The sequence below is a fragment of the Pleurodeles waltl genome, chromosome 4_1 (genome assembly GCF_031143425.1).
Source record: "Pleurodeles waltl isolate 20211129_DDA chromosome 4_1, aPleWal1.hap1.20221129, whole genome shotgun sequence".
In the NCBI taxonomy this organism is placed as follows: domain Eukaryota; kingdom Metazoa; phylum Chordata; class Amphibia; order Caudata; family Salamandridae; genus Pleurodeles; species Pleurodeles waltl.
The window spans coordinates 992,740,062-992,757,137 of NC_090442.1; the positions used below are offsets into that span (position 1 = coordinate 992,740,062).

Genomic DNA, 17,076 nt, shown 5'->3' on the forward strand with positions numbered 1-17,076 from the left:
TTTAGAAATAGAGAGGGAAAGACAGAAAATGGGTTTAGATACCCATGGTGGCAGCAGCAGTATTCCCCATAGTCATCCTGCAAAAGAGCATGATTCCAGGAATCTGCATAAGATAGTTCCCCCTTACAAGGAGGGGGATGACATTAACAAGTGGTTTGCTGCACTTGAGAGGGCCTGTGCTGTACAGGATGTCCCTCAAAGGCAGTGGGCTGCTATCCTATGGCTATCATTTACTGGAAAAGGTAGGGATAGGCTCCTTACTGTAAAAGAAAATGATGCTAACAATTTCCAAGTTCTTAAGAATGCACTCCTGGATGGTTATGGCTTAACCACTGAACAGTACAGGATCAAGTTCAGAGATACCAAAAAGGAGTCTTCACAAGACTGGGTTGATTTCATTGACCAGGCAGTGAAGGCCTTGGAGGGGTGGTTACATGGCAGTAAAGTTACTGATTATGACAGCCTGTATAACTTAATCCTGAGAGAGCATATTCTTAATAATTGTGTGTCTGATTTGTTGCACCAGTACTTGGTGGACTCAGATCTGACCTCTCCCCAAGAATTGGGAAAGAAGGCAGACAAATGGGTCAGAACAAGAGTGAACAGAAAAGTTCATACAGGGGGTGACAAAGATGGCAACAAAAAGAAGGATGGTAAGTCTTCTGACAAGGGTGGGGACAAATCTAAAAATGAGTCTTCATCAGGCCCACAAAAACACTCTGGTGGGGGTGGTGGGCCCAAACCCTCCTCTAATCAGAACAAGGAAAAGAAACCATGGTGCTATTTATGTAAGATAAAAGGCCATTGGACAACAGATCCCAGTTGTCCAAAGAAAGGCACCACAGCTCCTACCACTACAACCCCTACTGCTACACCTAGTGTCCCTACTAATAGCAGTGGTGGTGGGAGCAAACCTACTAATAGCCAATCCAAGGGAGTAGCTGGGCTTACTTTTGGTAATTTAGTTGGGGTTGGTCTGATTAGGGAGACCACAGAGGCTACTTTAGTCTCTGAAGGGGCTATTGACTTAGCCACTTTGGTTGCTTGCCCCCATAACTTGGAGAAGTACAAGCAACTAACCCTAATAAATGGTGTTGAGGTCCAGGCCTACAGGGACACAGGTGCCAGTGTCACAATGGTGATTGAGACACTGGTGCACCCTGAACAACACATACTTGGACACCAGTACCAAGTAACCGATGCTCACAACATAACACAAAGCCACCCCATGGCTGTTGTAAATCTCAACTGGGGGGGGGTATCTGGTCCAAAGAAAGTTGTGGTAGCTTCAGATTTACCTGTAGACTGTCTATTAGGGAACGATTTGGAGACATCAGCTTGGTCAGATGTGGAGTTGGAGGCCCATGCAGCAATGCTGGGCATCCCAGGGCATATTTTTGCTTTGACAAGGGCTCAGGCCAAAAAGCAAAAAGGACAGGGAAGCTTGGATCCTGGAACAATGGACCAAGTGCTCCCTAAAGCTAGGGCTAGTAGAAGCAAACCACTTCCTACTATCCCTCCCTCTACAGTGGATTCTAATTCTGAGGAAGAAGAATTCCCTCCCTGTGCAGAACCTACACCAGAGGAGCTGGAAGCAGACACTGCTGAGCTTTTGGGTGAAGGGGGGCCTGCCAGAGAGGAGCTGAGTGTGGCACAGCAAACCTGTCCCACATTAGAGGGTCTCAGACAGCAAGCTGTCAAACAGGCTAATGGGGATGTCAGTGACTCACACAGAGTTTACTGGGAGGACAACCTCTTGTACACTGAGCAAAGGGATCCTAAACCTGGAGCTGCCAGGAGATTAGTGATTCCTCAGGAGTACAGAAAGTTCCTCCTAACACTGGCACATGATATTCCCTTAGCTGGGCACCTGGGTCAAATGAAAACTTGGGACAGATTGGTACCACTGTTTCATTGGCCTAGGATGTCTGAGGACACAAAAGATTTTTGTAAGTCCTGTGAAACCTGTCAAGCCAGTGGCAAGACAGGTAGCACTCCAAAGGCACCCCTTATCCCACTGCCTGTGGTTGGGGTTCCCTTTGAAAGGGTAGGGGTTGACATAGTTGGCCCCCTTGACCCTCCTACTGCTTCAGGCAATAGGTTTATCTTAGTGGTAGTGGACCATGCCACAAGGTATCCTGAAGCTATTCCTTTAAGGACCACTACAGCTCCTGCAGTGGCAAAGGCCCTCCTGGGAATATTTTCCAGGGTGGGCTTCCCAAAGGAAGTAGTATCAGACAGAGGAAGCAATTTCATGTCTGCATACTTAAAGGCCATGTGGAAGGAGTGTGGTGTAACTTACAAGTTCACAACACCCTATCATCCACAAACAAATGGACTGGTGGAGAGATTTAATAAAACTCTCAAAGGCATGATTATGGGACTCCCTGAAAAACTCCGCAGGAGATGGGATATCCTTCTACCATGCCTCCTTTTTGCCTACAGGGAGGTACCCCAGAAAGGAGTGGGCTTCAGCCCCTTTGAACTTCTTTTTGGACACCCTGTTAGGGGTCCACTCACACTTGTAAAGGAGGGTTGGGAACAACCTTTAAAAGCTCCTAAACAGGATATTGTGGACTATGTACTTGGCCTCAGATCAAGGATGGCTGAGTACATGAAAAAGGCCAGTAAAAACCTTCAGGCCAGCCAAGAGCTCCAGAAGCAATGGCATGACCAGAAGGCTGTTTTGGTTCAGTACCAACCAGGGCAGAAAGTGTGGGTCTTGGAGCCTGTGGCCCCAAGAGCACTCCAAGATAAATGGAGTGGTCCACACACAATTGTTGAAAAGAAGGGTGAAGTCACCTACTTGGTTGACTTAGGCACTGCCAGGAGTCCCCTTAGGGTGCTCCATGTCAACCGCCTGAAACCCTACTATGACAGGGCTGATCTCACCCTGCTCATGGCAACAGATGAGGGACAGGAAGAAGACAGTGATCCTCTACCTGATCTCTTCTCTTCCGCAGAACAAGATGCTCTTGTGGAAGGTGTAGTTTTGGCTGATTGTCTTACTGCTGAGCAGAAAGATAATTGCATAAATCTCCTAGGACAATTTTCAGAACTCTTCTCCATTGTGCCAGGCACCACTTCTTGGTGTGAGCACACTATAGATACTGGAGACAGTTTACCTGTCAAAAGTAAGATCTATAGGCAGCCTGACCATGTCAGGGACTGCATAAAGCAAGAAGTTCAGAAGATGTTGGAACTAGGAGTGGTTGAGCACTCTGACAGTCCATGGGCTTCTCCTGTGGTACTGGTACCAAAACCCAATTCTAAAGATGGAAAGAAGGAAATGAGGTTTTGTGTAGACTATAGAGGTCTCAACCTGGTAACCAAAACAGATGCTCACCCTATACCCAGGGCAGATGAGCTAATAGATACACTGGCATCTGCCAAGTATCTAAGCACTTTTGATTTGACTGCAGGGTATTGGCAGATCAAAATGTCAGAAGATGCTAAACCTAAGACTGCATTTTCTACCATGGGAGGACATTACCAGTTTACTGTAATGCCTTTTGGTTTGAAAAATGCACCTGCCACTTTTCAGAGGTTGGTGAACACAGTCCTGCAAGGGCTGGAAGCTTTCAGTGCAGCATATTTGGATGATATAGCTGTCTTTAGCTCCAGCTGGGACGATCACCTGGTCCACCTTTGGAAAGTTTTGGAGGCCCTGCAAAAGGCAGGCCTCACTATCAAGGCTTCAAAGTGCCAGATAGGGCAGGGTAAGGTGGTTTATCTGGGACACCTTGTTGGTGGGGAACAGATTGCACCACTTCAGGGGAAAATCCAAACTATTATTGATTGGATTCCCCCTACCACTCAGACTCAGGTGAGAGCCTTCCTAGGCCTCACTGGGTATTACAGGAGGTTCATTAAGAACTATGGCTCCATTGCAGCCCCTCTTAATGACCTCACATCCAAGAAAATGCCTAAAAAGGTATTATGGACAGCAAACTGTCAGAAAGCTTTTGAGGAGCTGAAGCAGGCCATGTGCTCTGCACCTGTCCTGAAAAGCCCTTGTTACTCTAAAAAATTCTATGTCCAAACTGATGCATCTGAATTAGGAGTAGGGGCAGTCCTATCACAACTTAATTCTGAGGGCCAGGATCAACCTGTTGCTTTTATTAGTAGAAGGTTGACCCCTAGAGAAAAGCGTTGGTCTGCCATTGAGAGGGAGGCCTTTGCTGTGGTCTGGGCTCTGAAGAAGTTGAGGCCATACCTGTTTGGCACTCACTTCATTGTTCAGACAGACCACAAACCTCTACTTTGGCTAAAACAAATGAAAGGTGAAAATCCTAAATTGTTGAGGTGGTCCATATCCCTACAGGGAATGGACTATACAGTGGAACATAGACCTGGGAGTAGCCACTCCAATGCAGATGGACTCTCCAGATATTTCCACTTAGACAATGAAGACTCATCAGGTAATGGCTAGTCTTATTGTCCTTCGTTTGGGGGGGGGTTGTGTAGGAAAGTACCATCTTGCCTGGCATGTTACCCCCATTTTTCACTGTATATATGTTGTTTTAGTTGTATGTGTCACTGGGACCCTGGTAACCCAGGGCCCCAGTGCTCATAAGTGTGCCTGTATGTGTTACCTGTGTAGTGACTAACTGTCTCACTGAGGCTCTGCTAATCAGAACCTCAGTGGTTATGCTCTCTCATTGCTTTCCAAATTGTCACTGACAGGCTAGTGACCATTTTTACCAATTTACATTGGCTTACTGGAACACCCTTATAATCCCCTAGTATATGGTACTGAGGTACCCAGGGTATTGGGGTTCCAGGAGATCCCTATGGGCTGCAGCATTTCTTTTGCCACCCATAGGGAGCTCTGACAATTCTTACACAGGCCTGCCACTGCAGCCTGAGTGAAATAACGTCCACGTTATTTCACAGCCATTTTACACTGCACTTAAGTAACTTATAAGTCACCTATATGTCTAACCTTTACCTGGTAAAGGTTAGGTGCAAAGTTACTTAGTGTGAGGGCACCCTGGCACTAGCCAAGGTGCCCCCACATTGTTCAGAGCCAATTCACTGAACTTTGTGAGTACGGGGACACCATTACACGCGTGCACTACATATAGGTCACTACCTATATGTAGCTTCACCATGGTAACTCCGAATATGGCCATGTAACATGTCTATGATCATGGAATTGCCCCCTCTATGCCATCCTGGCATTGTTGGTACAATTCCATGATCCCAGTGGTCTGTAGCACAGACCCTGGTACTGCCAGACTGCCCTTCCTGGGGTTTCTCTGCAGCTGCTGCTGCTGCCAACCCCTCAGACAGGCAGCTGCCCTCCTGGGGTCCAGCCAGGCCTGGCCCAGGATGGCAGAACAAAGAACTTCCTCTGAGAGAGGGTGTGACACCCTCTCCCTTTGGAAAATGGTGTGAAGGCAGGGGAGGAGTAGCCTCCCCCAGCCTCTGGAAATGCTTTGTTGGGCACAGAGGTGCCCAATTCTGCATAAGCCAGTCTACACCGGTTCAGGGACCCCTTAGCCCCTGCTCTGGCGCGAAACTGGACAAAGGAAAGGGGAGTGACCACTCCCCTGACCTGCACCTCCCCTGGGAGGTGTCCAGAGCTCCTCCAGTGTGCTCCAGACCTCTGCCATCTTGGAAACAGAGGTGCTGCTGGCACACTGGACTGCTCTGAGTGGCCAGTGCCACCAGGTGACGTCAGAGACTCCTTGTGATAGGCTCCTTCAGGTGTTAGTAGCCTTTCCTCTCTCCTAGGTAGCCAAACCCTCTTTTCTGGCTATTTAGGGTCTCTGTCTCTGGGGAAACTTTAGATAACGAATGCATGAGCTCAGCCGAGTTCCTCTGCATCTCCCTCTTCACCTTCTGATAAGGAATCGACCGCTGACCGCGCTGGAAGCCTGCAAACCTGCAACATAGTAGCAAAGACGACTACTGCAACTCTGTAACGCTGATCCTGCCGCCTTCTCGACTGTTTTCCTGCTTGTGCATGCTGTGGGGGTAGTCTGCCTCCTCTCTGCACCAGAAGCTCCGAAGAAATCTCCCGTGGGTCGACGGAATCTTCCCCCTGCAACCGCAGGCACCAAAAAGCTGCATCTCCGGTCCCTTGGGTCTCCTCTCAGCACGACGAGCGAGGTCCCTCGAATCCAGCGACACCGTCCAAGTGACCCCCACAGTCCAGTGACTCTTCAGCCCAAGTTTGGTGGAGGTAAGTCCTTGCCTCACCTCGCTGGGCTGCATTGCTGGGAACCGCGACTTTGCAAGCTTCTCCGGCCCCTGTGCACTTCCGGCGGAAATCCTGTGTGCACAGCCAAGCCTGGGTCCACGGCACTCTAACCTGCATTGCACGACTTTCTAAGTTGGTCTCCGGCGACGTGGGACTCCTTTGTGCAACTTCGGCGAGCACCGTTTCACGCATCCTCGTAGTGCCTGTTTCTGGCACTTCTCCGGGTGCTACCTGCTTCAGGGAGGGCTCTTTGTCTTGCTCGACGTCCCCTCTCTCTGCAGGTCCAATTTGCGACCTTCTGGTCCCTCCTGGGCCCCAGCAGCGTCCAAAAACGCCAAACGCACGATTTGCGTGTAGCAAGGCTTGTTGGCGTCCATCCGGCGGGAAAACACTTCTGCACGACTCTCCAAGGCGTGGGGGATCCATCCTCCAAAGGGGAAGTCTCTAGCCCTTGTCGTTCCTGCAGTATTCACAGTTCTTCAGCCTAGTAAGAGCTTCTTTGCACCAACCGCTGGCATTTCTTGGGCATCTGCCCATCTCCGAGCTGCTTGTGACTTTTGGACTTGGTCCCCTTGTTCCACAGGTACCTTCAGACAGGAATCCATCGTTGTTGCATTGCTGATTTGTGTTTTCCTTGCATTCTCCCTCTAACACGACTATTTTGTCCTTAGGGGAACTTTGGTGCACTTTGCACTCACTTTTCAGGGTCTTGGGGAGGGTTATTTTTCTAACTCTCACTATTTTCTAATAGTCCCAGCGACCCTCTACAAGGTCACATAGGTTTGGGGTCCATTCGTGGTTCACATTCCACTTTTGGAGTATATGGTTTGTGTTGCCCCTATCCCTATGTTTCCCCATTGCATCCTATTGTAATTATACATTGTTTGCACTGTTTTCTAAGACTATACTGCATATTTTTGCTATTGTGTATATATATCTTGTGTATATTTCCTATCCTCTTACTGAGGGTACACTCTAAGATACTTTGGCATATTGTCATAAAAATAAAGTACCTTTATTTTTAGTATAACTGTGTATTGTGTTTTCTTATGATATTGTGCATATGACACTAAGTGGTACTGTGGTAGCTTCACACGTCTCCTAGTTCAGCCTGAGCTGCTTTGCTAAGCTACCATTATCTATCAGCCTAAGCTGCTAGACACCCTATACACTAATAAGGGATAACTGGGCCTGGTGCAAGGTGCAAGTACCCCTTGGTACTCACTACAAACCAGTCCAGCCTCCTACAGTGACGATGATTGCATAGGGAAGGAGGATGAACTCTGGGGAGGCAGCAGTCCTCCATATGCATGGTCACGCAACACTGAAGTTGCCATTTGTGACAAAATTTCTGCAGAAGAAGTGCCACCCGAACGCTGTACTTTAAGATCCACCACCTCACCGGAATCTCCGGACTGCATGCGAGGTTGGCTACTTTCGCCTAAAAATTCCCTTCTAGCAAAATTAGATAGAGGTTGGGTAAAGGGCTTGAGGGCTTGTATTAATGCCCAGTTCACGGAATCTTGCACATGGAAACCAAGTGCTTCCACCAGTCTTTCCTCCAAATGTTGTTCTGAGGGAGTTTCTTTCAGTTGCTCATACTGCTCTTCCTCATCGGCGTAGTACGCCATGTTTAGGCTATATATAGCTTGGTCTGAAAGGAGGAGTTAACAGGGGGGGGCAAACCCTGAGCAGGTGAAAACTCTTGCAAAAAAGATTTGTATATTGTGGAGGGAGCCACCTGCCCTAAAACTCCTTAAAACTACTCAAAATTCACTAAATTAATTTAAATTAACTAAAGCCCCCTGAGCAAAGCTCTATAAAGTATTATTTCAGCCCCTACGGGCGCTCTGAGGCCGCAAAATGAGGAGAGACGCCACCCGCGAGCTCACGCTGCATCAAGCCGGTCGGAAAACCTTTCCGACCGGCAAAAATGCGTGCGCGCACACGTGGGCGTTAAAAGAGGACAGCGTCCTCCGACACGAGCGAGCGCTCGTTGTTACGGCCTGCTCCCACTCCACATAATCAAAACTTTTGGAGAGTAACGCGGGGAGCCGGAGCTCCGGAACAAGTTTACAATACAATAACACGTTTATAATTACATCGGTAAACACAGCAATTACTGATAAACGCGCTCGGTAATTCTAATCGTATAAACAACATTAGAGCGCAGCGTGCGTGACTTAACTGGCTGCTGGAGCAGCAAAGAAAGAGGAAGGACTGTTGTGTTCTGGCTATTTACGGACTGTATCGTGCCATGATTGGTGGGCTAAGGCTCATGGGATGTGTAGTTTTTGAAAAAAGTAATTATTGGCTGCTGTGTTTGTCAGTAAAGATAAGAGAAGCATAATCCGAAGCCTCCGGTCCTGACATAGAATCCCTTGTGTGCTGCAGCACAACAAAAGGGCAGAGGGCAAGTGTCCTGGAGGCAGGTCACAGGTCAAGTGCAGGGCCATATAGGTAGCGCTTTCATGCGCTAATGGCCCTGCGAATTACAGGAGAAGGGAAAATTCTTCTGTCCCCTCGTCCCCCCCACCCATGTCCCCCGTGTCCCCCCCACTCCAAAATCTGGGGGGGACATATCCCCCGCGTCCCCCACACTTCCTACGCCCATGTTCCTATCACCCGGCGATGTTCCCCCTCATCTCTCTATAGTCACCCTTTCACATACATTAATTTGTTTTAAAGCGCTTGTGTAAAGGCTGCCTTTACTAATCCACTCAGCTATCCGTAAAATATAGTTCTGCTCTTTGCAGCTAGCAAATTAACCCTCTCTGCTACTTTATGGCGAGTCAACGCTGCAGCTAGACAAAACTCCCATCTCTCTCCCTAGTAGGAACATTAATCACAAGAGATATCTTGACATTTTAATTTCTTCTTGATGGCTGGACGCACAAGGAACTTTTCAGCAGGTGCTTTTAAATCGCATGTTTTATAAGTTATTGCTAAACCCAGCGCCCTACTGAGGTCAGTGCCCCCCAATCCAGGCCAGCACCCGGTGCGGGCGCACCACGCACACCGCCCTAATGCCGGCCTGCACAAGCCGCCTCTGACTTCGTACCTCACTGCTCTCACACACCTAGTAGTCTATGAACAGGAAACTGATAAGAGGTGACCAATGGGCACACCACCAGGTGCCCCGTCTGCCCTTTTTAGTGGAGTTCGCCCACGCCTTATTAGACCGGGCCCAGGGGCCTTTACGACTTGGGGGAGGGGCCACGCTGATGTTCACTGGCGATTGTATCTTTGTAAATCGTATTTAGTTAAGGCTTTCTGTGCTGTAGATTCTTTCTATAGCTATTTTTAATTCTGTGTTTGTATTTGCCTAGATGATCAGTTACTTTACAGCTCTCTCGCTATTGTTGAAGTTTACATTGCACATTCTTTGTGTACCTTTTTGTAGGTTTGGAAAATGTAACAATCCAGCTGGATCTGGAAGCAGAGTTCCACTTCACCCATCTGATTATGACTTTCAAGGTAAGGAATCCACAAGCCAGTGGCGTAACAAGGCCCCCCTGAGCTCCAGGGGCCCCTTCAGCACAGTGCCCTGCCCCGAGAGCTCTTGATCGAGTTCGGAGGGGGACCCTCTCCATGTACTTTGCAGGGTAGCCTTCTCAAGCTTCGTTACGCCACTGCAGGAGGCGAGTATAGAAAGTGCGTAATTTATTTTCTTTTGGCATGCAGTAGATGGAGTCCTTAGGATATTGTTGCCATATGTGGGCGCCATTCAAGCTGTAAGTGATGTGACATTTAAACAGGCGTGTTATGCACTACGCTGCAGGAATTTGCAAAAGTTTATTCAATGATTGTACATAGTGAAGTTCTAAATAACAACTAAAAAAAACAAATGAAATAAAATGTTTAGGTAGGGAGAACTACAGACTCTTGACTTCTAAAAGTTAAACATTAAACGCTTTTCTTCATGATGCATATTTTTCCGAAATATGCCGCCTTTTGTAGTGTGCTTCACATTGGCAGCCATTCTTTGGCAGTCGAGTTTTTCAGCCAGGATGAACATCTGTGTACAATGTGCCTTTGTTTCCTTTCCAAGAAGATGTCTAAGAATGCCAGTGTACGTTTAGCTTTTAATATGTTCAATGAAACTCAAATCAAAATTGTACGTCAAGTGAGTAATCACCAGTGGTATTGAGCCTCACTGCAGTTGTGAGCCAGGATCTACCAAAGCGTGAACCAGATTTCCAGATATTTGCAGAATCTCTGGTTCTCCTCTATAATTTCACCCTATATATTGTCCCAATATTTGAAAAGTATATATGTTCGTTAATAATAAAATTTGAAAGCTCTATTCACTGTATTGTCCCTTCGTGTTTGACACCTTGAATCAGTAGAGGTGTTCACCACACCAACACAAATGGCACATACACACAACTCATACTCTCCCTCCCTTCCAGGCATCTTGTTTGTTTTTTCATTTCCCTAGAATAGTTTGCACTTTTTTATGGACGCCTAAATATTTTGGGTTTTCAATACCTTGTGTTCTGTTCATTTAAAGATTGTCTACCTTTTCAGATATTTGTTTCCTTTTTATATGTGAAAGCTCAATTGTTTTCATTTACCCATAGTGAGCAGTTTGTTTCATTTGAGGTTTTGTAGCAGAGAAGCTTAAAATTCTGAACCATCTTTTCTGATTTGAGACACAATACTTGTGCTCACCTTCTATTACTGATTGACGTGAAGCTATGTGAAAAATGTAAGCCTTTCATATTCAAGATCAGGTTCCTCCAAAAAGTAGCTCTGGACCCTTTAGAACTTTTTTTGGTTTGAAAAAAATATACTTATCCCGAAATTGACAAGCATGTATGAAAATGTGTATATTTTTGGAACTCTTAAGTTGATGTTTAGAGAGAAAAGGGTTTCCAAGATATATTTAAAGTGGTATTTGAGTGAAAAATCATGCAATATTATTAGTATTATTACCTTCGTGCCAGGGGCATTGAAGCTAGGACTTTTATGTATTACCCAGGTAGATGCATTCTACATTGAGGACGTTTTATTTTTTTATACTACTGCTGGCAACCTTGCCTGATGCACTTAGATGATCACTGCTGGTAATCTTATATGGGGTTGCCACTAATGTAATCTTGTCTGACAGGTGCCCTGTTACAAAACTAATATTAATAATTGCAGTTGCAAAGTTTTTTATTGAGCATGAGTAGCTCTAATTACAGAAATTGCTGGAGACACATATTCAAGACCCTTATGGTAAGTCACGTACAGATTAAATGAGGATGTAGGTTAAGCCAGTGGTTCCTAACCTGTGGTCCGCGGACCCCCAGGGGTCCGTGGCACATTCCCAGGGGGTCCGCAGGCCTGCGCTGGGAGGAAGGCACTTTTCCAGCTGGGGCCTCTGACAAACACGTAGGTGCGTGTTTTTATATTTATTACTTCCTTTGTTGAGCAGTTTTAAACGGACTGCAAAGCTCCTTGTACTTCAAAAATAAAAGTGTCAAGCTAACTCAAGTGATTAATGTATCTGTTGGAGAGAGATGGGAGTTTTGTGCAGTGGCAGTTTTGACTCAAAGGTAGCGCAGATGGTTAATATGCCTGCTGCAAAGTATGTGTATCATGCAAAAAACAGTATTTTATGAGCATGGAACAGTGGGTTACTGCTTTTGTCACAGAGATTCTTTTGTTACTATGCAGTTCGTAATCATAATTTAGCACAGTGAGCTGTGAACTGCCATTAAAGAGCTGCATGCATACCGCATGGCACAAATTAGAAAGTTGTTTTTTTCCTAGTCTTTCATTTTCCTTATGCTGCTAAAAAAGGATTGCTTGTGTAGAAATAAATTCTTATTGCTAACGCATTGCTCAATTTGTGCTTGTTGTTTCCGGTGCTGAGCACCGGCACTTATTTTTGAGGGCCGGGACTTATTCTTCTGCCTCAAGCATTTGCTACGAGCAAATCACGAGCAAAAATCACATATGGGAAAGACGGAGGAAGGGAAAAACAAAAAAGTGTCACAAAGGGAGAAAGTAGAAAGCTGCTAGAGTGAGCTGAAGTGACAGGGAGTGGCTTTATATGGATTGAAGAGGCCCAAGATTGTTCAGGATTCTGCTGCCTCAGGATTCAGTGTACCAACATTTAATTGCAGCAGCCGCATGTTTAAGAGGAGGGATTTGGGCACCGGCACGTTTTTATTTACAAATTAAGCACTGTGCTAACGTCATCGCTAATCACTGTGCTGTGTTCTGAATTCTAAGTTTGTGCTTCTCCGGACCAAGCACTCTTAGAAAATACCTACCAGTGTGGATGACGTGAATCCTACACCTTGTAGTCCCCTGTAAAGTGCCCTGACACCCTACAGTGGTATGAGAGGTGCTATAAAACAAATGAAGTACATGTGAAAGAGAGGCTAGGGAGAGCTGAGAGGCCCTTATGGTTTATTTCATTTCCACTTCACTTATTTAAATGAAAAAGCTTTCTCAGATCTAGCATCCCTAAAAATTAAAAACAGAAATCGCTCCGGGAATGTAGAATCGGACCTGAGGATTCACCTTTTCTAAATAGAACCCAACATTGAAAAGGTAGTTTCCGAGATGCAGCGTCAACCTTCCCAATAAAATGTTTCGATTTTTGCATCTTTTTTTCAATATAAAAGAATTTTATCTTTAGTAATATGAGTATTTGTTTGGTGTGTACTTGTTATATTTTTTGCGAATTACTGTTTTAATGTTTGAAAATTAAATCGTACAAATTGCTGGAGGTCCCCGGCTCCCAGTAATGATTCATTGGGGGTCCTCAGGAGTCAAAAGGTTGGGAACCACTGGGTTAAGCTAAGTGTTCCCACAGAAGGAGGACTTAGACAATGACATGTTCCTTTTAGTGTTCCCAGTTCTCAGCCTGACCATTCTTTCTCTTATAACTGGAAGACAATGCTCCATAACTCTTAGACTTTGTGGAATAGCAGACCATATAACACATGTTCCTTGCCTGGACCCACCTCTTAAACAACAGAGGCCCAACAAGTTTTCCATCTAATGGAAGATCATTGAGCACCACCTCTACCGGCTACCTTATCCCTGTCCTTCCTGTCTTCAGTCCACTGACAACTGCCTACAACCCATCACACCGTCAACCAGCTATTTTCCTGAACACTAGAAATAGCTCTATACATACCCCCCTGAGGCAAGGGCATTCTCCTATACACTATTCTAGACCAGAATGAGGGTATTCATGCAGGTGCATTCAATTTTGTGATCTATACCGTAGGCTTCTCGAATGAGGGAGAATGACATATCTTTCTTTGGAGATTCTTTTTCAGCTGCAAGGCTTTCTTTACATGACAACATATTGATCATGGATCGCTTCAAAAGGGCAGTCTATAAATCTAGGGACTGCTTAGTCAAGTACATAGTAAGAAGTTGCCAGTCTAAAGCCCTTCTACACCTCCAAGTCCACCTTCCGTTTTTTAATCTGAAATCTTGCAGCTATGTGGGAGAGTTGCCAAGGGTCTGCTTGAGGGGTTGAAAAGTACTTGAGCTAAAGCTGGCTGATTTTCCTCTGGTCCATTTGCCAGAGGCAAATGCTGTCCCTTCCATTACAAAAAAGGACACAAATCTGTGGCTTATGATGGGTTTCAGGATGGTTAGTATATTTTTTTTTAAATGTTGTTGAGAATGGAAAACCTATGGCAGTTAAGGCTTCTACCATTTGAATGAACATTACTGCAGGAATTTAACTGCCTAGCAGTGGTGGCTTCACTTCTCTTTATGGGATGGTCCTCGTGTCGACAGCTTGTTGATTAGGGCCCTTGTTCAGGTATGTGCTCCTTATGTGAGATATCTCTTCATCTGCCAGCAAAAGCAATCCCTCAAATCACTCTTTTGCATCAGACTTTGTGTGGTTTGTCGCGACATACAAATGGATTCCCTAAATCCATTGAAAGGACAACAGAAGAGTGATCTATAAAAATGGCAGAATCACTGAGAATTCCTCCGGATGGAATCCCCTTGCATTGTTTTTACCAGCTTGTATTACAGAAAGGAATCGGCCATATGCAAATTAGTTTTAGTCCTTTTACAAAAAGGTGGGCCAAACCAGACTACTAAGATCAACTGCTTTGTTTGCACTCCCTACGCCGGTTAAACCAAGATTGCCCCCCCTCCCAAACATTGTTAGCATTCTGTGGTGCTTAAAACGAGTATCATCAGGTTTTCCTCTAGTCTGGAGTTGTGACCTGGCTGAGGATGGAGGCCTCACTTTCTATTCTAAAATGTACATGTATTGCATAGCAAGATCTGCATAACTGAAGACAAAAGGCTACATTTGCAGCATCTATATACTGATGATAAACACAAATAATACGATGAAAATAAGTGTTGGTTGCTCTGGAAATATAATTTCATTAAAAGGGTGATGGTTGAAAAAAATATAGAGTAATTCAATTTTTCTTTTTCTATCCTTCAGACTTTTCGCCCATCTGCAATGATCATTGAAAGATCATCTGATTTTGGAAAAAAATGGCAGGTGTATCGATACTTTGCATATGACTGTGAGACATTGTTCCCAGGGATTTCGCCTGGCCCAATGAAAAAAGTTGATGATGTCATCTGCGATTCCCGATATTCAGACATCGAACCTTCCACTGAAGGAGAGGTTTGTATATTGCTTAGTAACATTGTGTTGGCATTCTTGCTTTTACATTTTTGATTATTGTAGTGTTGGGTAAATGACCGTTCATGCAACACATTTCACCCCATATTGTGAATCAATGTGAAAACAGATTTAAAAATACGGAGGTAAGCAGCATTTGATTACAAAAATGTACTCCTGGTTTTAAGAAACATCCTAAAACAAATATAAAGAAATACTTCTACGAAGAGGCATGCTTACATCAAGCCGTGCTAAGAAAATTTAGTTCGAGACCATAAAACATTCTTCCAACCTTGTGTAAGCAGTGTTTAATTTGAGTCCGTGGTTGCCAGTGGGGGGTCACCAACACTCATTTTTGGGATCCAACACTTATTTTTCCTCCTCAAACATTGACGACAAAACAAGACTGAGAAAACAAACAGGGGAAAAACAGTGGAAGAGAAAGATGGCAAAACCATCCCAAAGGAGTAAATGGGAACAAACAAAAGTGAGATAAAGTGATAGGACGTGTCTGCTACTGGATTAAAGAGGCATGAGGTGGATTCAAGGCTACACAGCCATTGAATATGGTGCACTGACCTTTACTAGTGAGCTGGGTTGTGGGTACCAGCACCGATACTAAAAAGTAAGCACTGCTGTAAAGTGAAAAGAGGGGGGCATATCTCACCGTGGATTTAATAGTTATTCTGGTGCGCAGCATGTGTGGTGTTTCAGGATTTACTGACTAACGTGCTGCTAGTGTTGCACTGTATCACATCCTTAATTTAAAAATAGATCCCTTAAAAGTACCTCTCCGTAAGGGCAAAAGGGAGATTTACATATGGACACTCTATACATACAGAATAACTGAGAGATCAATTAACAGCTCAGTGTCTTAATTCATGTAGCCACCCATTTGTTTCAACTTTTTAAATTGCAGTTGTCCAGCCTTGAGTGTTTTTGCATATTATCTGGGCATTGCTCAGAAAGTACACATTAACTCTTATGAGACAAGCACATGATGCTCATTTAACGACTCCCCTAAATATTTACAATCCTTTTAGAAATATCAGGAAATAACTATTGAAATAAAGAATGCAGGTTTTTAACTAGTGTCAGATACTGTGTGTGAGTGGTTAGTAACGTTGATTTTATTTTAATAAATGTAAATTCCAACCTTCCATTAATACATTACCTCACTAGATGAAAGCTTGACACCATTTAATTGATGAGCGTAAAAGTGACACTGGAGCAAAGCAAATAACTTTGTAAACTTCACAAAGCAATGACGCCTTTCTTAGATCCTTGGAACTTGCACACACATAACTTGTCCTTTATGAGCACATGGCTTCTCCTGATAGATTTTCTGGATTTTCTTTCCCAAGCATGACTCCGTAATGGGGTTCCTAGACCCGGTGGCACCAAGGGCTTTATCTACTTTCCTACCCAAAACAGCCAGATGTGCTGCAACCGCCCTCAACCCACTAAGCATTACTTCAGTGAGATGCGTTTTAAGTAACAATCAACCTATGAGATTTCACAGAGATAGTTAATGGAGCCCAAACTCTTTCTTTATGGAAAGCAAACTCAAGAACACTAGGAAACCAGGAATACATTTTCAATATTTAAATACAAAATTCTATCCTTGTGCATAGGTGAATAGTTACTTTTATAGAAAGAAACAAAATAATGGCAATAATACTTATAAGTAGGCTGAGCAATAAAAAAATATTGTAACATTATGATTGTATCATAAAACTTAATTATACTGATACCCCCACCGCAATTTCAGCTAAACTAAATGTCACTAAAAGGGGCCTACTTCTAGTTCCAGAGATGGGGCATGCCCACATGCCTCTTCTGAACAATAGATCCAATGTCCAGTGAAGTAGCAGCATCTGCTATTCTCGTCTTTGTCAGCAGGCAGATGAGCCTACCAAATGGAGGCTAGATGTGCCTCCCTATAGTCTTCAGCGAAGGAAGGTGGTTACAGGTCTGTATGGTCCTGCTGTCTCAAGTCTCTGCTATGAAATTCCTATCTCCCCTATTTCTCTGTGTTGTTAGTTTATATATTGTATCTGAACATTGAAGACCATTTTCAGAATAAGTTAGCAGAAAGGCCCTGGAACCCTTTCACTTTTTTACATTCTGTAAAATATTGCCCATTGTTAAACAATAAATGAAAAGTGAAGTTTTGCAGCATGAATCTTTTCTGCATTCACATGCTGTATATAATTCCGCCATCTAGTATTTGGGTCCGGAATATTCCCTT

General features: G+C 44.6%; 1 protein-coding gene across 2 annotated transcripts in view; it reads left to right on the forward strand.

Annotated features, from left to right (window-relative positions):
- Window positions 1-17,076, forward strand: part of LAMB1 (laminin subunit beta 1) — a 728,031-nt gene that overhangs the window by 180,448 nt on the left and 530,507 nt on the right. For both annotated transcript variants that reach the window (XM_069229822.1, XM_069229821.1), the window contains 2 exons: window positions 9,612-9,685; window positions 14,640-14,828. In XM_069229822.1, the coding sequence (XP_069085923.1) occupies window positions 9,612-9,685; window positions 14,640-14,828 (263 nt within the window). The remainder of the gene's footprint in view (window positions 1-9,611; window positions 9,686-14,639; window positions 14,829-17,076) is intronic.